Raw genomic sequence first — 23867 nt, forward strand, 5'->3', positions numbered from 1 at the left:
CTCACTGCAGAATCCTGTCTTCTTCTCTGCAAAGGCTCAGAGCAAAAAATATAAAACTCCATCCATGCAAACCTTGAAGCCTCGGCGTCTCTTAACTGCATTGCTCGTATATAATATTACCCTGCGTGTTCTCCCATCTTGGTTCAATATTATTTTAGGAGGTAAGGAAGAAATGGGATTACTAAGCAAACACGGCGGCTGCAGAAGAGCTTATTGTGCAGCGTTCTAGACGTGTTTTACCCCGCTAACGTGATTTCTCTTTAACATCCTGGCTTTAACAGTGGAAGGAATTTTCTTTAGAGCTGCAGCAGGACGGCGTCTGATTTAGACACTAAGTGCACAAAAAATTGATTCAGTTTCCCCGAGTAAACACACACACACACACACACACACAGACAGAGCACGCGCAGATGGCCGAACAGCTTGCGTCGGCTTTCCCCTCTGACACCCTTTCATGGGTGCAAGAGCAGAAAGCGCCCCATTAGTCGTAGATTCATCTTTCCTAGAGTTTGAGCTGCTAAATATCGAATCACGTGACCCGCTCAGTTCCTCATTACTCCCAGTTTGCCTTCTCTTGGGATATGGCGTCCGTTCTGCGTCCCAGGTGGTGCCCACATCCGCTGGTTCCAAAACCCTCCCTGGAGGATCGCAGACAGCTGAAGGCCTGGAGCTTTTAGTGCCCCCTTAATGATTGATAATGCATAATTATGTGTATTTAATAATAATATAAGTGTGGTGTAAAGATAGTTCACGTATAGCTGGTGGTGTTATTGTGTACTCACCTTTTCTCTCAGATGACTGGAGAGTTGCATGCATAAGAAACACTCTAGAGTCCTCAAAGGGGTGGGGGGGGATTGGTGTTACTGTCACTGCCCACTGTGAGAATAGAGCCCATTGACTTCCTCTGGGTCTCTTCCTTCACCATTGACGGTGCCCAGCAGGTTGATGAGCTCTGTGGCTCCCTAGGTTGGGGCCGATGTCATTGTCCTGCCTTTCATGTCTTCAATAGCTGCACCCCCCCCCTGTCTCCCCCCCCTCCCTCCCCCTTCTGAACCTACTTAATATTCACTTCCTTCCACTGCCTCAATCTGTTGAAAGCTAACAAGTCTCAAAAAGATAGTACAGGTCCCTGCAGCCTGAGATGTGTGTGTGTGTGTGTGTGTGTGTCTGTCATCCCCCTGGTTCTGGAGACTTGTATGTATCAGCTCTCAGATCCTGAATACTTCCTTGATAAGTTGTCTTTTTCAGAGCCTGAGGCGTTTGAAATTCATTGTCAGCATATCAGGGCTTGCAGAAGAATGAGTCAGGGAGGCGCAGCTCGCAGCCCACAGTCATGTTTGTGTGTGTGTGTGTGTGTGTGTGTGTGTGCCAGAAATAGCAGGGGGAACTAAGATTTGACTTCATCTACGCGAGGATGATCGACCAGTCATAACAAACACTGGGAGAATCAATGGCGTTTATTTAGTGACTTCGCTTCTCTCTCTCTCTTGTGTGGTCGCTTCTTTTTAAAGCGTTTCAGTCGGAGTTCGTTCTCTCCACGCGGGAAGAAGAGGAAGGAGGAGGGGGAGGAGGAGTTTGAAGATTGGAGATTACATTTACGAAATAACAGAAACTCGGGACGGGCTGTTTGTTAAAGGTGTGTGTGTGTGTGTGTGTGTGTGTTTGTACCGAGCCGAGCTCAGCACAAAGCTCCACCGGCCACCTCGCTTTCCAATCGGAACCGTGACATCATCGGGCTCTCGGGTTTCAGCCTCAGCCTCTCTACTACGGACACCCACCCACCTACCATACACACATACACACACCCACTCACACACGCACACACACACACACACACGCGGCGCAGCAGCCTAGGCACAGTCAGCACGCAGGACGCAGGACGCGCTTCGGCAAACACGCTGCGAAGTAACGAGCAACTCTGCAACCTTCACATCTGGATAAACAGCTGCACGTCCCTCTCTCTCTCTCTCCGTCTCTCTCTCTCGCCTCTGTTTTCGTCACACTTCGCCGCAATCTCGCAAAGCTGCTCGGATATTCGCCTCGTGGTAAGTAACGTTAAGATCACGCCGTTGAACGTCGTGTGGGATTTGTATTTGATGTGTAACGCGTTGGTAATTGCGTTGTGTCTGTTGCGTAGCGGGTGCTGCTGCTGGTCGCTCGCTCGCTCGCTCGGTCGGTCGGTGCTGTTTGAATGGACCGAGCTGCTTCTCTCAGCCCGGCCAGCAGGTTCTGCCTCAGATGCTGCCGTACGTGCAAACAGCAAAGCTTATCAGGCGATCGTGTTGTGTTCGAGCACGCACGCATCAATTGTGTGTGTGTGTGTGTGTGTGTGTACGTGTGTTTTAATCCATAATCGGTTGATTTTTACAGTCGATTGGATTTTGTCAAAGCATCCCAGTGTTGGCAGGCTGGACAGAGTTGAAGTTGTAGCCTCGGTTGAATAAAAGATGGCCTTCTTTATTGGAGTTGTCATCTTTTATTATCTCGTATCTTTTCACGTGATTACTTTTGATGACTCGATTTTCTTTGATTTAACACAAGTATGCTGCCTTCGTTGATAAAAACAAATCAGTGTGTGTTTGGTGCATAAGAGTGTCACTTGTACTTAAGGTGTTTGTGCTTTAACCTAATGACGGAATAAACACCAATTCAGATCTTTACGTTTACAAAACAAAACCACATTCCCTTGGTCAGTAAATCAGCGCCCCAGGAGATGAGTGTGTCTCTAAAAAGTCAACCACCTACAGGGGGAAATACTTCATGTTTGACTTTCTCTCTCAGTTTCTATTATGTCTGGCTGAGCTCCTGCCTGCCTGCCTGCCTGCCTGCCTGCCTTTGCAAGCCTGTTCTTGCTCAGAAGGGGGAGCCAGTTTAGTGTTGTGCAGCGTCTCCATATCTGTTTTCCTCAAGTATTGGCCTTGGCTCCAATCAGAAGCCATTATTTTCCCCCCAATTACTGCATTCCTTATGTGTAGCATTTGAAAATATGTTCCACAATCTTGACAGTTGACGGATGCAGAGTGGTTGTAAGATAATCGTTAAAGCTTTGTTTCTGTGTGTCAGCACAGCATTGCCCACACACACACACACACACACACACACACACACACACACACATCTCTCTTGGCATTCATCAGAGCAATGACCCAGACAATGTCATTTCTTTAATAACATGCCGTACCCTGTTCACTATCTGTCTACTCCCTAATGTTGGCGTGAATGTGTGTTATGTGTATACGGTAGTGTTCTCCTAGCACAGATCTAGACGTGCTACCTTGACTGTTACCTCAGACCCAGGAGGAGAGCAACCGTGCTGTAATATGTAGTAATTACCTTGACTCGTATCTCATATGAGCCCATTCCCTGTCCATAGTGCCTAATCAGACACTCGTTTACTTCTCCAGCCCAATACCATTATTGTTTTCCACAGTTTGTGAATCCATTTGAATTGTTCGGGTCAAGGAGCTCTGCAGCACTGCAATTTCCAGAGCGTGTTTCAGATTAGGGAACTCCTATTAATACCTATTATTCTCTACATTGTCACATATGAATAGATAGTCTGTAGTGTTTGATCTATTTCTATGCACCATTGTCATCAAAGGAGATCTCAAATAAAAGCCACAACATGTTTGGCAGGTCGAATTAAATTGCGTTCTGTATGTTCTATTCTATATATACAGGTAGGATTAAGTCAGCAGTAATGGAGATAGAGAGTAGATGATATACTATGTAGGCTATAGTATGTCTGTGTTGGCTGCTAGCCCAGGCCAGGAGTGTTCACTGAGCAGAACATGTGCAGGGAGAGGAGAGGAGAGGAGAGTAGAGGAGAGGAGAGACGTTTCATTTCAGACCTGAGTCACGAGAGATCAACCAGCAGGTATACCGTACATATTTAACTCCCTGGATTTGTTACTGTGATGTGAAGAGCTGCTGTACTGCTGCTAGTCTTGTCTAATGTTCGTCTTTCTCTCTGCTAGTCGTGCAGGCTTGAGCTTTGCTAGAATGCAAATAGGTTTGTAGTTAATTTGCCTGGTAATGTGCAATGGATATGTAGAACCACGGTTAGTTCTCTACTCAGCGTATCTGCTGTGTAGCGTCCCTACTTTGATTGTGTTCGTCTTCATAGTTTCACATCACGCTATTCTCATACGGAGGTGGCCTTGATTAGAAAATATTTTAGGTGTTATTTTTGGCAGCTACTCTTCCGCTTTTCCATCCTGCAGCGTGAGCCTACGATGTTATTTCTCTTAAGTGTGGGTCTGATCCGGGAAATTGGTTTCATTCACAAATACCACTCGATTGTTTTGAGGGAGGCTGCAGTACAGACGTGCCTCTGGGCTTCGTTCATGAACTAAATCTGCCATGAAAGTTACACTGAATGCAAAACCCACTGCTGTCTTTAATGGAGCCTGAAATTGAACATTGAATGGCTAACAAGTGGAGTGTTACAGGGAGTGAAAGGAGAAACTGAAACTTGAGATTTGTTGCTAATGTGATGTTGGAGAATTCAGTTTGAGTAGTCTTTTTCAGGAACCATTCCTTCTGATTTCAGTTTCAGCGTGTGCTCATTTCTGTTTTCTATCAGCTGCGTCCACAACCGTGTCAAAGTTAAACGCCGCTGCCTTGAATCTGCATTCAATGTTTTGTTGATTAGGGAGATTTTTTCCTGCATGGCTTTTATTCTTGGGTTGCCTGTTCAGCTGTTCACACATAAAAATAGCCACAGCTGCTTCAAGGGGGCAACTAATTGCATTGTTTGTGAAAAAATCTGATTTGTAGACGGGATGAGCAGCTGTTCCCTGTGATTAAGCAACACTGTTTAAAAGGGAAAGTCAAAGCTTATAGGAAAGGCAATCACTGTATTCTGTGCAATGGTTGTGGTTGCCTTTAAGTTCGCCACAAAAAAAATACGTACAGAAGTCTCTGTCCAAATTAGCCCAGGTTATCACTGTAGTTAAGGTAATGCTGTTTTACTGTGACGCATGACCTCACGTAGATACACAGCATTTTGTGTGGCCTCTCAGGGACGGCAAACCCCATGTTTTGTCTTTTTTGTCTGTCCTCTAGCTGCCCCCCTCATGGCCCTTTTACAAACTGCTCAGTCTGCTTATTCAGCTCAGCTTTTGTGAGGAGAGCTATTCATTCCCCCCGGCCGTCATCCACCTATTGAGGTGGTTCCTCTGCAACCCTGGCCTTTTTTTAATACTAGTTAATAGTACCCTATTGATAATCTGGAAACATTAAGCAGCACTCTCTGTCTTTGTCTAACACTGTGTCTAAATTCTTCCCCGTGTGGTAGGATTATGAGATTATAATGAGCATTAACAAAAGACTTGGTTCTCTCTGCAAAGCTTTGGTGATTTGCACAGGGAGCAAAGAATATTCCAGTTTTTCCAGTTGAATTGGTGCAGGTTTAGCTACTACCTTGAAATGAGCAAAATGTATTAAGAGGGCTTTAGGTATTGTAAACAAAACTGACATGTTGGCGTCGTGGAAATGTTGCTATGCTACAGTCAAGTGTGAATGCGCAGGAAGCCTTTTTCAGAGAGGTGTCATAGATGTGCAAATGGAGCTGTAATTCTATTCAGTGGTGTCTTTAACAGGATAGCTTGATGGCACCAACACTGCAGGTAAAGGATACGACCCTAAACGTGCTCCTGTGAGTGAGTGAGTGACTGCCTGCATGGAGATGTGTGTCATTAGAACACATTGTTGAGAGACCGGGCCTGGATTGCTGGTTTTATCTTTCCACTGCTCTACTGTAGATATGATGGAATGCTAATCCAAATATTTGCACCTATACTCCACCTTTTTAAAACATACCAAAGAAGGCCTTACACAAAGAAGCCCTCAGTGCCCCTGGACTCTGGGTTTAGGGGCACTCCTGGGATGCAGACCCTTCCTTTCCCTTTTGCTAATGAAACTGATCATTTTGGGAGCCTCTCAGTTGTTTGTGGTTACCCTGTAAAAGTGGAGCAACGGTTCAAAGACCTCTCCAGGGCCATAAAAGCTCTAAGCCTATGGTGCGTCGACCCCCCCCACCCCCCCTTCAGGTCTTAAGTGCTTCATTACTGCAGCTCACCGCTAATTATCGTGGACAAGACAGTCTAGACCCTTTCAGACTGTGCAGCCCTCCTTACTGCAGGGTGGTCAGTGGCTAACGCCTCTCACTCCTGCTTCTATTTCTCTACCTACCTGTGCCTTTCACCCACACCCAGCCCACAAACCATCAGCTCCCTCCTGAATAGAAAACAACCAGAAGAAAAGCTCAACTTGGAGGAAGGGCCAACAATATTTCTGCCCTCCATTACAGCAAAAATGGTACCATATGCTCCAGTTACTGTACTGACCTGCGGCTTTATGCTAACTTAATCTCGGCTCTAATGACCACAGACCACATCCATCGAAGCACGTGTGACCCTTTTCAATCGTACTGTAAGTAAAGATTGGTTTGTGAGACGTTTGTTTATGGACGATACTCTCTCAGTCAAAAGGAGATCCTCCTCTAGCCTCTGTCTGTTCAGCATTGATTGATTTTCATGCTGAAGCGTCTTGTGTGTTGGTCACAGTGTTATGGAGGTCTTCAGAGGGTCCTTCTGGAGTGTGACAAGGCAGTTCTAGACCATCCCACATATTCTATCTTCAAGTAACCCTGTTGCTGTTTGATTTCGTTTGCTCAAAATGGATTTTTAACTGCGTCCTCTTATCCAGCAGTAATATGCTGACTGTCAGTCTGTACAGCTGGAAGACGTTAACCGTTGACCATCACAGTGATTATCCAAATTGAGACCACATCTGATAACTATTGGCTACTTGTATACGTATGTTGTCCTCCTCTACTAAACAGAACCTCTCATTGCTTTCAGTCGTCCTGCCTGTACAAAACCTCAGCCATACTTCTTTGCCCCCATATTTCCTCCACTGGGAATGAGCCGACTGTCCTCACATGTTACACGGATCATGTTGGGGAATGCTTAGGACCTTCTCAAATGGCTTTCATCCATTTAGGTATATGTGGACTCAGCTCTTTGATGTGCCCTCACGCAACCCCCTCATAAAAACACTGACCTCGCACACGTGTCTCGTCATCACATCTGCAAAAACTTACTCAATGTCAGGAGAGGGCCTTTTTGGTTTTATGGAGCCAGAGAGCCCTAAGAACATTTACAGACTTCATTCGGAAGGTGAAAGCTGCTTTTCTGATAACATGATTTCTAAAAACTTTCTATGAATTTTAAGTTCAACACTTCAACACTCCAGCCTCAGGCGTGGACCAAACTTTGTTTATTTGAACCAAGAAGAAGAAGAACGAGTTTGTCATTCCGTCTGGATGGGAGCGTCATGACTAACTTGACTGCACTTGGGAGCCTGAAGCACTTCCCACATGATCGTGCAGTGTTGTAAACAGTATAATCATTTAGTTCCCTTAGAACCAAGATTCCAGTCTTGACAATGACAAAAGCAGGTCGTTGGTTGGAAACCTTTGGCACCGTGTTGCTTGTTGTCCATTTGCTACACCATGCTAGTCACGTTCTCCTCAGCCCAGTGTTGGCCAGCAACACTTTGATCGCAAGCGAGCGAGACAGAACAGTACTTAGCATTCAAAGGCCAATTTGGGAGCAGTAATGTTTTATGGTAAATTATACCAATGCTGGACAAAGAGTAGAGGATGGAATGAAAAGGATCGACTTGGTGTGATAATGTTATGCCTGTGGAAATAGATCCATCAAACACGCACACTCATTTGGAAAAGGATCACCTGTGTGTCTGATTACAGCGGTGAGACAGAAACTGACAAAGGTGCAGATTCAGACCTGGGGAATGAACCAATCAGATGCAGTATGAGACTCTAGGGTTGTCTGTTGGTTCAGATTACGATATGCAAATATCTACGAGCCCCTGTGAGTCTTTCTAATATATTTTAATACGCCGTCTCAAAGTGGCAGCTGTTGTTTTGTTACCTATAAATAGTCTGTTTGTGTCGCCCGAATTACGAGCTTCACCTTTTCACCAGCTAACACATAACGCTGTTGGTTCTTGGGTTGCACGTTCTTCCACGCCGGGGGAACGTGCTAACACATCAATTCAGTTTGTTGCAGTAGGTTAGGGTAGGTGGGAACGTTCCCCAAAGGTAAATAAAGCAATAAACCAGCCAGAGGCCATGGGCGTTCTGACACAATGATTCTCTTTATTAATTTTATATGGAATGGATCAGTCAAAAGAAAAAGTTCAAAATGTAACATTGACATTTCTTGACTTTGAAAATAGATGCTACAGCTCTCTGTATCGCCTCAAGAGACGTGTGAATCAATGTCTTTGATGTGCTCAACCTGTGTTCAGGTTCATGCTTATCGCTGCTAAAATCATAGAATTACAGGATTATATAAGTCAGATCAAGATGAGTTTCAGTTCGCTCCCTGCCTCTCTCTCTCCGTCTCTCTGTTCTGCTCTCTTGCCTGAGGTAGCTCATGCATTTTTAACGTCCGGAGGAGAGGGAGGAGGAACCTTAAGCCGTTTGTAACCTGTATTTTCTGGGGATGCTTTGGCAGCTGTGTCGTACGTGTCGGTGGCACCGTGCCCCTGCGTGGAGCCATTGTTTGCAAAGTGTCAGATTCTCCATCCCCGTCCCATTTACATCATCATTGCGTAGAAAATCATCTATCCAGACTTTCTTTCTTTCATGCACAATTGAAGTGGACATGTGCAGAGCAGCAGAGGCATGTGCGAAGGGATACTCAAAGGAAAATGGTGCCGTCGGTCTGCCCTAAGACCGCACATAGTCTTCCGCTGCCAACTCTGCTTCCAGTAATTACAGAGCAGAGTTGTGGAGACTGCTGCTCTCCAGGCTAACCTGAAACTAAACCCCCTATTTCATACTTGTTATTTGCTCTTTTCAGTCCACGAGCAGGCCCCGTGTTTAAAAAACGGTGTTATTTTTGGGCCGTAGCTTGACTCTCCTCTGTTTATAGTTCAGGCTAAGTGAGCTGAAATATAAATTGACTGTCATGCATTTAAAGGAAAGCAGTAGCCCCCAACGCCTGCTTTCACTACTGTTCTGTCTAATGGATTCTTTAAACTGCACTGCCCATTTAATTTGATGTATTCACAATATACTCTGCAGCTACCCAGCTTCACGTCAATAGCCTTCACTGGCCGTTATAATCAAATATCCTGTGATTTACCGTCCCTAATTCGTAATTAATGAGACGGGAAACTGGTTCTTGATCTCCAATTCATTTGGTGGACTCGTCGACGTGGTCCGCTAATGAAACTCGGGGGGAGATTTGCTGGTGACAGTGAGCAGCAGCAGCAAATCATAGAGTCTGCTGAGTCTTTCTCAAACACTGACCAGGCTCTGCTTTACTGGTAGAGCTGATGTTGTCGTTAAAGGCCCCAGCCCAGCTCTGTGCTGCTCCTCCTCCTCCTCCTCCTCCTCCTCCTCTCAAGACTGTGTGGTCTGTGTCCTCATGTTCTAATCACGCTAGGGTGGAAACGACTGTGGGCAACTGTAATTGGACAACAGGCAGGGTGGGTGGCATCTTCTGTACCTCTGTCATTAGACGATGAGTGTAGGACGGTGAGACAGCCTCACTGGAGCCCTATGTTTGGACCGGAGGAAGCTTTGTGTGATGATCACGGGGCCAAGTGTAGCTGATTTGTTCAGGTGTGGCCTCTTGAAAGCAGGAATGGGTGCTCTGCCATGTTGAAGTTCACCACCACGCCTCACTCCAGGTCTGACTTGCTCTTTTTTTGTCCTAGTTTGACATAACACTGCTACGGCTGAGATGCAAAGGAGAAGATTCTTGACATAGAAAGATGATGTTTCCACGTCTGTTCTGCAGCCGCTCTTGTTCTGCCCTACTTATCGTGCTGCATGATTGAGATATTTTTTGTGCTTAAAGCAAAGGTTTTCTTTTTCATGTTACTCCAAAGGTTTTTACCGCACGCTGGCAGTTTCCACTTTATTTGTGAATTCTTCCATTGATGCAGCTTGCTGCAATCACCTCCATGTTGTGCATCATTCAGCCCACTTCTCAGTTCTACCCTGCTAATGCAAACACTCCTTGACCTAATGTGATGTTTTGTGTGGTGATGGATGTTCTCAGCTCCAAGTTCTTTTTCAATGAGCAGCATTTTAACTTCCTTTAAGGATAGAACAAGTATTTGTGCAGGGCTTGTTGTACTGACGTGTTAAATGCTTTGCTCTCTGACATCACTCACCCTTTCTCCCCTTTTTCTCTCCCTTTTCCCCCTATTTCTCAAAAGTCACAATGAGCGGAAGGTGACCTGTAAGCATCCTGTCTCGGGCCTACCCTCACAAGACAACTGCATCTTTGTCGTCAACGAACAGTAAGTCTCTTGTTTTTGCCTTTAGAATGCCACTGGGTAACATTTTTGTGCAATGCTGTATGCGGCTGAAACACCGGATGTTTGTAGGCAGCAATTGCGCAATTTTTAGCATCACCATCCTTCATTTGCAATGCTGCCTTGACTGATCAAAGCTGCATCTGCCCTCATGGAGAAATTGCTTATATATATCAATCAATCTACCACTGTGTTGCTATAAGACTTAGATATGACTTAGATATTTACTCAATTTGACTGCTGTGTCATCCGGTGTCACAGCAGCGTTGAAAATCTGAGACTGATGGTTCTAGAATGCGGTGTGAAAGTGGACGTGAGAGGACAGTTCTCATGTTAATCTGGTCAAAAGTTCATCGTGGATTCAGTTGTCTCGGGTTCACGCACACATTCGCTTATCCTCATACGTCAACATCCATGGGATGGTGTGCACAGCTTTCAGCAGGAGCCATCACATGTCTGCCCTCATGACTGGATGTGAGCCCCGTCATCCCGACCTCTCGCTCTCAGGAATAGAGCTCCGTGACGCTGTCGACTTAAATAAACAAAGTCGGCTTGTCACCCACTTCGGGGCCATGGTATAGTGAATGCATACACGGTTGCATCACAGCTGCCACCAAAAACAACACCTGTCCCCTCAGTCTCACGTTGCACAATGTGTTGTTGTATTTAGTCAAATTAAAAGTCTCACTTCCCTCAAAAATCGATGTCATCCTCGCTGAAGTCAAGTGATGTCACCACATGTGTTTATTTATTTTATTCCGCCGTCTCTGCCAATCGCTATTAATGCAGCTTCAATCCGTGACAGTCATGTGGGGAACTCGAAGCCATTAGCTGAGTGTTATGAAATGTCTTTTTCATTTTCACTGTGGGGCTTTTTTATCACCGTTTTAATAGAATGTGTTTTGTATTTAGCCACATTCTTGTATGCTGAAACATTTGACATCAGTCAGAAAAAGAAGCTTGTGCCACGGCTGTCGCGCTGCACCCGGCTGACACATTCCTCTGCTCACTGCGTTACTCTCACGTCTCTGCTGCTTTTCATGGTGAGAGACGACGAGCTGGTGCAAGACGATATCTAACATGTCTGCGTTTTAGCAATCATCTTGTAGGGCAGCTCTCGCCCTGGAACTACAATAAAGGACAAAGTAGAGTTTAGCTACTCAGACATCTATTGGTCCTCAAATTTGTCAGTGTGATTCAGTACCACTCTAATATGGAAAAGCTCTGCCCAACCCTCCTAAAGTCACAGGCAATATTGTATAAACTATGCAAAACGCTACAGCTGTGGCAAGGTAAATTAGAGTAAATGAGGTAATTGGATTAGTTTTGAACGAACATAACAGTTGGATTCCTTTCTAGTCTGAGACTGCAGCAGTGTCCCCTGTGAATCCATCAATTGCGAAATCGAGAGAGGCGGCGCAGGCAGGCCACTTCCAGTTAAGAGGCAACACACAAGGTATTAAAAAGGAGATGTGAAAGTGTGTGTAGCGTCACGTATCAATCAGGCCAGATCCTGAAATGTGTACAGTTTCTGTCACATTCTAACCCCATGTAGAGGACTCCATTGATCACGCGTGTTAAAAGTCAAGTCCACTTCAGTTTAGTTCTGTGAAGCACAGAACCTCTCCATTGATTTCACACTGTTCACAGCCTCTCTGTTGCTCATTTGGGGCCTATTTATGCCAAAGTACATTAGTGTGTTCGAATCTGCTTTTTAGTTCTGGCCCTTAAAAAGGCTATTTTACATTATACATAATTTACAGTGACGTAAACGTCCACCCCCATGCCTGCTGTAATGTGTATGTTACAGCTCAAGTCACGGCTCAGCCACATCTCTGACACAGGCCTCCACTCCACCCTGCTTGGTAAATGTCAGTCTTGGCATTCCACTGTCACTCAGTTTACAGCTGTATCTAATTTCAGGCTTCCAGAAGATGGTGTGTGACATGTGTGTGTGCGACTTACCGCGTACATGCAGTATTTTAAACTTGTTTGTGCTGCTATTAGGATCAATGCTTTGCAATAACACGTTTGTTGTGTGAATGTGTGTGGAACATGGCTTGGCTATTTGTAGGTGACGGAAGAATAGCAGTGAACATGAAATTTTGTTTAATGCTATTGATGTTGAAATGACGTTTATGTAACCACCTACTTGAGCTGTTTTATAAAAGCATGATCAATGCTTTTATAGAGATGTAGAGAAGGAAAAGGGAGGGATGAGATGCAATGTAAGGTCAAGTACAACCTTTAGATTCTTCACAAAGTTTGTGATGAGTCTGGTCTGTGGACTGTTTCTTTAACACGGCCCACCCCAGGCACCAATTCCAGCTTAAACTAAAAGTGTTTTTGACTTGGAAAATCCCTCCCAAGTTCTCAAGAGCTCTCTCGCAGTGCCGTTGGTCAAGCTTCACTCACCACTACTTCATCGAGGCACAGCTCGAGTTTCCAGTTGGCATTAAAAGAAGAATGTCGGCCACAATTGTCCTCAATGCTGTTTAGCACAAACAGTGTCTGGAATTTGAATCAGGGTTTGTCTGAAATCGATATGTTTGTTTGTTGGGAATTTCTCCTTTGATTAAAAGTGAGATAGTGGTAGTTACACAACATTCACTTGGTAAGGGAAAACAGCAGTTTGAACAGGTTGGAGAGGACCCGAGGAGCACACTGGTGGTTAGGTAGGTAGTCAGGCTGTTCCTGTCATTTGGTTTGGATATTTATGGTCGGGGGAGTCCTAATGTTTCTGGTTATCCTGATCTTTGTGGTGGCGCCACCAGTCCAGAATTTATGCTAAATAAAATTTGCCAGTTTGCTATGGAACCAGTGAGAATTGAACAATGACCCCTGGTTTACAAAACCAGCGCTCTGACTGCTGAGCTACGAGGCCTTAGCTCAAATGTTGTCGGCAACGATTTGGGGAATGGGACCGGTACTGTAAATATGAAAGTTTAACATGTATTAGTGGAAAAAAATCAAGGCCCCAGCGAGAATTGAACTCACGACCCCTGGTTTTCAAGACCAGAGAGAATTGAATCATCACCCCTTGTTTACGAGACCAGTGCTCTGACTACTGAGCTATGAGGCCTTAGCTACGACGCCTTGGGCAAAGGTTTGTGTAATGGTATCAATACCGTAAATATGTCAATTGAAGCTGATTAGTGGAAAAGATTTGAGGCCCCAGTGAGAATTTAACTCACGACCCCTGGTTTTCAAGATCAGAGAGAATTGACCCACGACTCCTGGTTTACAAGACCAGTGCTCTGACCACTGAGCTATGAGGCCTTAGCGGCAATGTTTTCGGCAAAGATTCCGGGAATTGGATCAATACCGTAAATATGTAAACATATCCTGCATTTGTGGCCCAAGGCATGGATCTAAGATCCCAAATGAGAATTGAACTCACGACCCCTGGTTTACAAGACCAGAGAGAATAGAATCATCACCCCTTGTTTAAAAAAAATGGTTTCAGGCCCCAGTGAGAATTGAACTCACGACCCCTGGTTAACAAGACCAGTGGGAATTAACCCACCCCCCACCTGGTTTACAAGACCAGTGCTCTGACCACTGAGCTATGAGGCCTTGTATATGATTTGATTGGCAAAGATTTCATGAAACGATCAATATCGTAAATATGTGAATTGAACCTGGATTTGTGGAAAAGGATTGAGGCCCCACTGAGAATTGAACTCACGACCCATGGTTTACAAGACCAGAGGGAAATTGAATCATGTTTTTGGCAAATGTTTCATGAATGGGATCAATACTGTAAATATGAAAATTTAACACGTATTTGTGGAAAAGGCCCAAGTGAGAATTGAACTCACGACCCCTGGTTTTCAAGACCAGTGAGAAATGACCCACAACCTGTAGTTTACAAGACCAGTGCTCTAACCACTGAGCTATGAGGCCTGTGCTTGGTGGTTGGCTCAGCAAGCAGACATTGAACCTGTATTTGAGTAAAAGGTGTGGTTCAACTCAGTATAATGGCAGATCTCCAGCCCAAGGCAAATTTCACATGGCCATTTGATCTGTTCTCTCTCGTAAATCCTAACCAATTTACAAACTGTCAACTTCCAAGGGGATATGATTTATGACACCATGATATTGCAGGATGCACTAATCAGATCATTAGCTGTCAGGGTGCATGATGTGTTTGTTTTGAATGAAGGCGTGAAAGAGAGATATGAACGCATGTTGCTGGATGGAGACTGATGGAATGTTTTAATGGTGTGGTTTCGTTTTTTTTAATTATCAGCGATGATGTCCTGATTTGCGAGTGCCTGCCTTGTGTCCTGGTCTTTTGTTTGTTAAATACACGGTGTTCATCTGCGCCACTGGACAATAGCTTTTTATAGCACCCTGACCGCTGCAGAAATGCTGCGTGGTCATTTTAAAAATGCACCCTCAGCCACTCAGTTCAACATTTCCCGTTGGTGTGCTTAGAGGCTTCAGTGGGCAGCTTTATCCCTTTCACTCGTTTTACACACATGCACACACACACACCCACACAATACAGTCAAGGATTTGGGAATGATGTGACACCCTGGCCCATAGGACCCAGCCTTTTTTTATTTGGAATTGATGTCGGTGTCAGATTGGAGGTATTATCCTCATTTCAGTCCATTACAGCATGAGGACAAGTCTCGCCCTTTTTGTAGATTTCTCAACTCAGATTTTCTTTTCACTGAAAGCTACACAGTGTGTCACTTTCTTAAAATATTGCTGAAAATACTCAGTGGATTCAGTGCTCTGTGAAACTGTCACGTCTCTGTAGCACCTATTGTTGATGTTTCTTATTTGGGAAATCCCCCAAAGTTCCACCATTACCACAAAGGGGAATCACTACCTCAACTGTCAGTCATTTCTCATATTCTCAGGTTGAGATATTGTGGCTGCTGGACTGACAGTAATCTTACAGATGGTTGCTTTGATATCACCAAGGAGTATTTATAAAGACAGAGATGCAACCAAAGTTCACTGCTGTTTGTTTTACTCTTGAACCTCATGACCCATTGTCTAAGCAGCTAGAGCTCAAAAATGCAATTGTGAGAGGAGGTATTTGTAAGGTTTGAACAAAAGGTAGGTGGAAAAGGTTCAAGGCCCCAGTGAGAATTGAACTCACGACCCCTGGTTTACAAGACCAGTGCTCTAACCACTGAGCTATGAGGCCCGTGCTGAACATTGTAGGGATTGACACACCAAGCGTGGATATTGAACCTGTGTTTGAGTAAAAGGTGTGGTTCAGCTCAGTATGTTGCCAGTTCAAAAAGTGTGTTTGAGGCCTCAGTGAGAATTGAACTCACGACCCCTGGTTTACTAGACCAGTGCTCTAACCACTGAGCTATGAGGCCTTGATGTGATAGAGTGTGGGAAAAATTTGGCGTAGTGCCAATCACCTTTGTATGTTCTAAGAAACACTGTTGAAGAAGCCTTGATCTCCCTTATTCAACTCCTCCTCGATAAAGATTTGGGGAATGGGGTTTAAACAGTGAGTTTGCGGCCCCAGTGAGAATTGCACCAACCCCCTGGTTTACAAGACGAAGGGTCATGACCCCATTGTTGAAGCACTGAGGCCTCAAAATTGAATTTAGAGTCGTCCATAGGGGACTCAGCTGGGAACCAGAGGCTCGCCGGTTTCGATTCCCTGTCTGGACCAAGAAAGTGGACTGGCAGCTGGAGAGTGCCAGTTTGCCTCTAGGTGCCCGTGAGCAAGGCACCGAAACCCCTAACTGCTCCAGGCGTGCCATGGAATGGCTGCCCTGCACCCCCTCTGTAATGCATGTGTTTGTGTGTGTGATATGTAAGAGGGGGTACAGGACAAAGTTACGTGTGATAAACATTGTGAATTGCGTGTGTCCTGACCAAAATAAAGTATCCTATCTTATAACTTGAGGTGTGAGGAAAAGGTTGAAGGCCTCAGTGAGAATTGAACTCACGACCCCTGGTTTACAAGACCAGTGCTCTAACCACTGAGCTATGAGGCCCGTGCTGAACATTGTAGGGATTGACACACCAAGCGTGGATATTGAACCTGTGTTTGAGTAAAAGGTGTGGTTCAGCTCAGTATGTTGCCAGTTCAAAAAGTGTGTTTGAGGCCTCAGTGAGAATTGAACTCACGACCCCTGGTTTACTAGACCAGTGCTCTAACCACTGAGCTATGAGGCCTCAGTTTAAAAGTGTATGGAAACAATTTCACTAACTCCCAATCACCTTTGTACGTTCTAAGAAACACTTGAAGAAGCCTTGATTTACCTTATTCAACTACACTGTTTTCGATAACGATTTGGGGAATGGGGTTGACAGAGTAAGTGCAGATATTGAGGTTTGAAGAAACAAGTTAGGCCCCAGTGAGAATTGTATCTGGGTTGAAAAAATGAGCATGGACATTGAACCTGTATTGGAGACCCATTGTCTAAGCAGTGAGAGCTCAAAAATGAAATTTTGAGTGGAGGTAGTTGTAAGGGGTTTGAACAAAGGTACAAAAGAAGGTAGGTGAAAAAGGTTCAAGGCCACAGTGAGAATTGAACTCACGACTCCTGGTTTACAAGACCAGTGCTCTAACCACTGAGCTATGAGGCCCGCGCTGAACAGAGCAGGGATCGACAGTCTAAGCGATATTGAACCTGTGTTTGGTTAATAGGTGTGGTTCAGCTCAGTATGTTGCAAGTTGTAAAAGTTTGTTGAAGGCCTCAGTGAGAATTGGACTCACGACCCCTGGTTTACTAGACCAGTGCTCTAACCACTGAGCTATGAGGCCTTGATTGAAAGGTGTATGGGAAAAATTTGGGGTACGGCCAATCACCTGACAAAGGGACATGACCCCATTGTTGAAGCACTGAGGCCTCAAAATTGAATTTAGAGTAGAAATATTTGGAAGGACATTGAACCTGTATTTGAAGTTCTCTGGTTTCATCAAAGATCTTGGAAATGTGTTTGACAGAGTAAGTGTGGACATTGAACTGTAGTCCAAAGGGGACTATGAGCCTCGGCTTGAGAGTGCATGGTAAAATTACGGGTACGCCCAATCACCTTTGTATGTCCTTTGAAACACTTGAAGAAGCCCTGATCTTCCTTATTCAACTACTCTGTTTTCGATAAAGATTTGGGGAATGGGGTTTAAACAGCAAGCTGAGGGGTCATGACTCCATTGTTGAAGCACTGAGGCCTCAAAATTGAATTTAGAGTAGAAATATTTGGAAGGACATTGAACCTGTATTTGAAGTTCTCTGGTTTCATCAAAGATCTTGGAAATGTGGTTGACAGAGTAAGCGTGGACATTGAACTGTAGTCCAAAGGGGACTCAGCTGGGAACTGGAGGGTCGCCGGTTTCGAGTCCCTGTCTGGACCAAGAAAGTGGACTGGCAGCTGGATAGTGCCAGTTTGCCTCCAGGGCACTGCCGAGGTGCCCATGAGCAAGGCACCGAACCCCTAACTGCTCCAGGGGTGCCATGGAATGGCTGCCCTGCACCCCCTCTGTAATGCATGTGTTTGTGTGCGTGATATGTAAGAGGGGGTGCAGGACAAATTCAAGTTACATGTGATAAACATTGTGAATTGCATGTGACCTGATCGAAATAGAGTATCTTATCTTATAACTTCAGGAAAAGGTCGAAGGCCCCAGTGAGAATTGAACTCACGACCCCTGGTTTACAAGACCAGTGCTCTAACCACTGAGCTATGAGGCCTGCGCTGCACAATATAGGGATTGACAGAGCAATCGTGGATATTGAACCTGTGTTTGAGTAAAAGGTGCGGTTCAGCTCAGTATGTTGCCAGTTTTAAAAGTCTGTTTGAGGCCTCAGTGAGAATTGAACTCACCCCTGGTTTACTAGACCAGTGCTCTAACCACTGAGCTATGAGGCCCCAGTGTGGTGGCTATGGAAAAAATTAGGGTTACACCCAATCACCTTTGTATGTTCTAAAAAACACTTGAAGAAGCCTCGATCTTCCTTATTCAACTACACTGTTTTTGATAAAGATTTGCTAATGGGGTTTAAACAGCAAGCCGAGGGGTCATGACTCCATTGTTGAAGCACTGAGGTCTCAAAGTTGAATTTAGAGTAGAAATATTTGGAAGGACATTGACCCTGTATTTGGAGTTGACTGGATTTACGAAGGGTTTTGGAAATGGGGATGACAGAGTAAGTGCGGATATTGAACTTGAGGTTTGAAGAAACAAGTTAGGCCCCAGTGAGAATTGTATCTGGGTTGAAAGAATAAGCATGGACATTGAACCTGTATTGGAGACCCATTGTCTAAGCAGTGAGAGCTCAAAAATGAAATTTTGAGTGGAGGTAGTTGTAAGGAGTTTGAACAAAGGTACAAAAGAAGGTAGGTGAAAAGGTTCAAGGCCCCAGTGAGAATTGAACTCACGACCCCTGGTTTACAAGACCAGTGCTCTAACCACTGAGCTATGAGGCCTGCACTCCATGGTGTAGGGATTGACAGAGCAAGCGTGGATATTGAACCTGTGTTTGAGAAAAAGGTGTGGTTCAGCTCAGTACGTTGCCAGTTTTAAAACTCTGTTTGAGGCCTCAGTGAGAATTGAACTCACGACCCCTGGTTTACTAGACCAGTGCTCTAACCACTGAGCTATGAGGCCTCAGTGTGGTAGCTATGGAAAAAAATTGTGGTACGCCCAATCACCTTTGTACGTTCTAAGAAACACTTGAAGAAGCCTTGATCTTCCTTATTCAACTTCAAAACTGAATTACAGTTTGAAATATGACTGGTTTTAGCAAGGATTTTGGATGACAAAGCAGGTGGAGACAGTGGACCTGAGGATTGAGGAAACAATATAGGCCCCAGTGAGAATTGAACTCACGACCCCTGGTTTACGAGACCAGTGCTCTGACCACTGAGCTATGAGGCCTCTGGCCTCCCAATTTGAAGGTGAACTTTATGAATTTTAAAGAAAACTGGACATAAACCCTTGTTTGAGACAAGCGTGGACACTGAACCTGTTTGAGGCCAATTTGAGGACAATTGAATCAATATTCTGCAATATTTGGAAGGACATTGACCTGTATCTGAGGTTTGCTGTTTTCATCAAAGATTTTAGGATTTTAGGAATGGGGTTGACAGAGTAAGCTTCGACATTGAACTTGAGGAGGAGGCCTGAATCTTCATTCTCCAACTTTTGGAAAAGCGTCCAGACAGCTTGACAATGGACATGGTGTAGTCCAGTAGTCTTTACTTTCAAATTTGAAATGCTGTAAAATTATGAAGAGTCTGCTCCAGATGCATTTGTATTTGTTATCTTTACTCGACTATTATTTTAACGACTTGTTGGCTTCTTTCGTGGTCTTTGCAGCTGCAGTCGAACTGCCTCTGCTGAATTTGCTGAACAAAATACTACAATCATCAGTTGGTTCATTCATATATGAGCATGCCATTATATCATTGTGTAGTTTTTTTCCCTAGTAAGCACCATATTGTCTCAGACTTTATATGACTCTGACTAGCATAAGAAATACCTCCATTTTTCACTCTGCTGTTTTGTGTCCGCCTCTCCTCACAGCTCCCAAAGGAAGTGAACCGATTTGACGCACTTGCCACTTTTCAATTTCACCGCAAGCACATTGACTATCATGCCCAAACTAATTATCAGCAAAGCCCACACACACTCACACTCACACACACACACACACACACACACACTCACACACTCACACACTCCTGCTCAGACCAGTAAGTGGTCTGTCGGCGAAACAGAGCAATATCTCACTTGCAGCAGACTCGCTCTAGTCTCCTACAAACTACCATGTGTGTTGTGATTGTAGGTCGACACTACATCGATAATGGTTCACATTGGAATTTAGCCTGACATTGGAAGTGCTGAAAACCGCCAGAGCTCATCAGATAGAGAAGATTGGAAAACACCCAGTGGCTACTCATCCATACAATAGTTAGTTTAGAGAGAGAAATGAATCCTGTGTTTGTTATTGCTCTTCCTTTCGTTGTTTTGCAGGTTGTGTAAGTAGCATCAGATCTGTGATGGGAACGAACAACCTGTTTGTGTCGCCTGCCTTTCGCTGCGCTGATGTTTTTTTGTCAAGTTCTTGCATGGAGTCAAGCATGGAGTCTGAAATGTTGAATCTTTTCATACGAACCCGGGAGTTGTGTGTTTTTAAGTGTTAGTCTTGTCAGCAAAGAGATCAGAAGTACAGATTGCAACACTTAACTTGGTGGACTGAACTGGTGGAAAGGTACACATAATGGACTGAGTGTACTGCATCGTTTATGTTGAGGTGGTACCATGGAGTCTGAAGTCCTTGAATGTGTGCGTTGTGTTGGGTGATTGCGGTGCAGGTTCATCCTGTGTCCTTATTCTGTGACCTAAAACCCAATATATCTGCGAGTTGGCGCCACTGCAGCGTAGTTGCTCTCATTTCCTGACTTTTTCCCTCCAGACCACAACATTATGCCAAGTTTAAAAGAATAGAATGTAACAGAGACTAATGCAACTATTTCACCATGTGTTTCATCCCGTGGCAAATGTACTGAAGTCATTTTGCGGATTTTGCGATTTGAAAAACTTTTGTCAGTTTTTTTGAAGACGCTCTCCTGACCTCAATCACTGCTGCACAAACTGCTGCAACATCAGGCAGCCTGCAGACCATTTAGAGCTGTTAGAGCGCTTGAAGGTATCTGCAGTGACATAGTGGGAGTAATTGGCTTGATTCATAGGCCCATGTTGAAATCTCATTAAAACAGAGGGTTTGAACTTCAGAAGAATGATAGAGCCAATTTAGAGAATTGGACTGAATAGCTGCACTGAAAATATAGGCTGCATCTTCCTACCCTACTTTTATTTATGTTATTGAGCATAAATTGGCACTCTGTATTTCTGACGGATGGATTTCTTTGTGCTTTGTGTTTGTTTAGAGCTCCCCCCAAAGCGCCAGTGAATGAGAAGAACGTACGGCCGCAAAGCACCATGAGTGAAGTCTCCAACTACACGGGCAGCTCGGAGTACGCCGCTCACCCCAGCAGCCCAGCGGGACGAGTGAGTGACACGTTTTCGTCTGTTAAGTTTGGAAATGAAAACAAACGTAGTCTCAGGATCGACACGGCTTGGGAAGTGTGGAAAAGTAATGTGACATAGTGATGTTCCATTTACTCCTTCATGCTGTATTTGTAGCCCTCAAGACCTCCCAAGAAACTTCATAACTTTGGGAAGAGGTCCAACTCGATCAGGAGGAATCCCGGTGCCCCAGTAGTCAAGAGTAACTGGCTGTATAAACAGGTGAGTCACATGCTGGCAAATGGCTCCAAATGCAATAAATACAACATATAGGTAAGGCGGTAAGAGTTTACAAATACAAATACATTTCAATTTAGAAACGTTTCTGACGGAAGGACATGTGGACATTAGACAACGTTTCCCTCTCTGTCTCTCTGTTTTCACACTGTTCCTCATCTTGAGCTCCAGTCTTAAGAGCTGAAATGAGGCTTTTTGATGTCTGACAGGGTTTCAGTCTCGCTTTGTGCTCAGCCATTGAGCCAGCACGGGCTCTGTTTTAATACCAGTCCCTCATCACATTCCCCTGGTTACTGAGAGCACGGGTGAAAAGAGGTCCTTCAGCCTGCTCTTGGTAAAACAGGGCTCCCCTAAGCTTCCTAAGTGTTTCCTAAGCATTTTAATTTTGATTGCAGCCTCCTGACTGGAGTTTTGTACACACAAGATAGCTTCCTCGCATTCATATGCCAGCTGCTATTTCTTCGGGGCTCCTCAATCCGGGTGATGTAGATCGAGCAAAAGACTCACAAATCTGCCACCAGGAAGAAAAGCTGGCTGTGCACTTTTATTTTCCTTCCTCATTGAAATCTGGAAGCCATTGAAGTCACTGGGCAAGGAAAGCTGCTGCCCCTCAGTGGATCCTTTGAGAGAACAAAGTGCCACGGTGATTGATGTGATGGTGAAAGCCTCATTTTCTCTTCCAGCCCGAGCTGCTTTACAAACAGAGTGAGATCTGACACTGCTGCTGCTTAAGTGTTCCTCATCCGTGAACAGGTTATACACACCAACTATTAGTACTGCTTACGTTACTTTTTGCACGTAAACATTTGCTGGACATAAACGTTTTGGTGGGAGGAAAATCTTTCAGTCGTGATGCTACATTTTAGAAGCGTCTCAAAAAATAAGCATAGCCCGAATTTACATCTGGTATTATGCATCTTTTCAGCACTAATGTGTTAAACATGCCGCTCCATGGAAGTGAATTTCCATTTAAAGTAAACTGCTGAAGCCAGCATGCCGTTTGACCATAATCACAGAGCTGTGGAGATCCTTCCCCTCTTGTCTCTGGGTGGAATACAAAATGAAGGGCTGCTCAAGTTTTCCAATAAAGCAAACAGGGAAAGTTAAACTCTGCTCCTTACTGCTCATCCCGTCCTGGCCTCAGCCTGTAAAGCCCTTTGATCACAGCTTTGGGAGACTGAAGACTCATTTAACTAATGAACCTTTATTTTTCTTACCCACTAAACAATAGCTCTGCATTGAAATTGAGAGCTACTGTGGGTGCTGCAACACGCATCACCCTTCTTTCCACCTCTGAGAAGGTTGCAGTAGAAAATGGATGTTTTTAAAAGGAATGTTTAAGTATAATGCTGCAGCCAAGAATGCCCTGATTAAACCACTAAACATTTACACTGGCATAAATACTCCTTTACGCACCGACACAGTGATGCTGGTGTAAGCAATGCTGTCGCTCATTCTGAAGCGGTCAGCATTTGTTAATCCCACGTGGCTTTGCAGCTCTCCAACCCAACGCAGCAACAAATTAGTGAGGCAATCCGTGTGAAAACAGGAAAATGCATCTTATTTTGCAATGTTACAACTGACTGAAAGAAATAACATGTTTCCACTCCAGCTTTCTACCAAAAACACTTATTTCCTTTCATTCCTTCTGTTGCTCCTCCACAGCCAAATCGGGACCATATTTGAGTGAAATCTGTTTTTCTGATGCCCAGATTAACAACATCAGACGGGCCAAGCTGATGGAAACATAAACGCAGTCCCAAACAAAATGATTATATTGTTTTTGAAGGGCTAAACGCAGTCTAATTAAGATACATTGAAGAATGAACCGTGCTAGTAGACGATAGCAAATGCTGTGCAGAGGAGAAGTAATGGATGTTTTCCTTCCCTGTTCCTCTGGTGTCTTTGTAGGACAGCACAGGGATGAAGCTGTGGAAGAAGAGGTGGTTCGTGCTCTCTGACCTGTGCCTGTTCTACTACAGAGGTGAGTCCGGACTCCTCCACCATCACCGACACAGCAGAGGTGCTTTTAGATTAGTAGCTGAAAGTGCTGCTGTGACCTCCAGAGCCACGAGCAGCCAGTTCTCTTAGTGTTTATGATGTCTGAACTGCTGTGCCTGTAGACAGAGACCTGTCAGGGGAAAGCTACAGAAACATCCTAATTCTCACCTTAACCGGATCCAAGGGTGGAAACAAAGCAAAAGTTCTGCTAATATAAGAGTTTAAAGTCTCCAGGAATGAG

The 23867-nt window shown here is 44.6% G+C and overlaps 1 protein-coding gene and 15 non-coding genes across 19 annotated transcripts in view; 1 reads left to right on the forward strand and 15 right to left on the reverse strand.

Moving 5' to 3' along the window:
• Positions 1-23867, forward strand: part of LOC143016343 (pleckstrin homology domain-containing family A member 5-like) — a 65525-nt gene that overhangs the window by 21709 nt on the left and 19949 nt on the right. For 2 of the 4 annotated variants that reach the window (XM_076170629.1, XM_076170638.1), the window contains exons 4-7: positions 10267-10350; positions 21250-21370; positions 21506-21610; positions 23537-23609. In XM_076170629.1, the coding sequence (XP_076026744.1) occupies positions 10267-10350; positions 21250-21370; positions 21506-21610; positions 23537-23609 (383 nt within the window). Of the gene's footprint in view, positions 1-1454; positions 1637-1659; positions 2046-10266; positions 10351-21249; positions 21371-21505; positions 21611-23536; positions 23610-23867 lie in introns of those variants that run through there. The other 2 variants (XM_076170655.1, XM_076170647.1) reach the window with 2 other exon arrangements.
• Positions 13338-13447, reverse strand: trnat-cgu (transfer RNA threonine (anticodon CGU)). Its single transcript has 2 exons — positions 13411-13447; positions 13338-13373 (listed from the first exon to the last, which is right to left on the reverse strand). It is a non-coding gene; the product is annotated as a tRNA-Thr (tRNA).
• On the reverse strand, positions 13535-13644 carry trnat-ugu (transfer RNA threonine (anticodon UGU)). The gene is made up of 2 exons: positions 13608-13644; positions 13535-13570 (listed from the first exon to the last, which is right to left on the reverse strand). It is a non-coding gene; the product is annotated as a tRNA-Thr (tRNA).
• Positions 13830-13941, reverse strand: trnat-ugu (transfer RNA threonine (anticodon UGU)). Its single transcript has 2 exons — positions 13905-13941; positions 13830-13865 (listed from the first exon to the last, which is right to left on the reverse strand). It is a non-coding gene; the product is annotated as a tRNA-Thr (tRNA).
• trnat-ugu (transfer RNA threonine (anticodon UGU)) lies at positions 14162-14271 on the reverse strand. The gene is made up of 2 exons: positions 14235-14271; positions 14162-14197 (listed from the first exon to the last, which is right to left on the reverse strand). It is a non-coding gene; the product is annotated as a tRNA-Thr (tRNA).
• Positions 15460-15532, reverse strand: trnat-ugu (transfer RNA threonine (anticodon UGU)). Its single transcript has one exon. It is a non-coding gene; the product is annotated as a tRNA-Thr (tRNA).
• On the reverse strand, positions 15641-15713 carry trnat-agu (transfer RNA threonine (anticodon AGU)). Its single transcript has one exon. It is a non-coding gene; the product is annotated as a tRNA-Thr (tRNA).
• Positions 16274-16346, reverse strand: trnat-ugu (transfer RNA threonine (anticodon UGU)). Its single transcript has one exon. It is a non-coding gene; the product is annotated as a tRNA-Thr (tRNA).
• Positions 16455-16527, reverse strand: trnat-agu (transfer RNA threonine (anticodon AGU)). The gene has a single exon. It is a non-coding gene; the product is annotated as a tRNA-Thr (tRNA).
• Positions 16869-16941, reverse strand: trnat-ugu (transfer RNA threonine (anticodon UGU)). The gene has a single exon. It is a non-coding gene; the product is annotated as a tRNA-Thr (tRNA).
• On the reverse strand, positions 17047-17119 carry trnat-agu (transfer RNA threonine (anticodon AGU)). The gene has a single exon. It is a non-coding gene; the product is annotated as a tRNA-Thr (tRNA).
• trnat-ugu (transfer RNA threonine (anticodon UGU)) lies at positions 17975-18047 on the reverse strand. The gene has a single exon. It is a non-coding gene; the product is annotated as a tRNA-Thr (tRNA).
• Positions 18156-18225, reverse strand: trnat-agu (transfer RNA threonine (anticodon AGU)). Its single transcript has one exon. It is a non-coding gene; the product is annotated as a tRNA-Thr (tRNA).
• On the reverse strand, positions 18711-18783 carry trnat-ugu (transfer RNA threonine (anticodon UGU)). The gene has a single exon. It is a non-coding gene; the product is annotated as a tRNA-Thr (tRNA).
• Positions 18892-18964, reverse strand: trnat-agu (transfer RNA threonine (anticodon AGU)). Its single transcript has one exon. It is a non-coding gene; the product is annotated as a tRNA-Thr (tRNA).
• trnat-cgu (transfer RNA threonine (anticodon CGU)) lies at positions 19162-19234 on the reverse strand. Its single transcript has one exon. It is a non-coding gene; the product is annotated as a tRNA-Thr (tRNA).

Source organism: Genypterus blacodes, unplaced genomic scaffold, assembly GCF_046128005.1.
Source record: "Genypterus blacodes isolate CSIRO-AG114 ecotype Tasmania unplaced genomic scaffold, CSIRO-AGI_Gbla_v1 ptg000015l_1, whole genome shotgun sequence".
NCBI classification, from domain to species: Eukaryota; Metazoa; Chordata; class Actinopteri; order Ophidiiformes; family Ophidiidae; genus Genypterus; species Genypterus blacodes.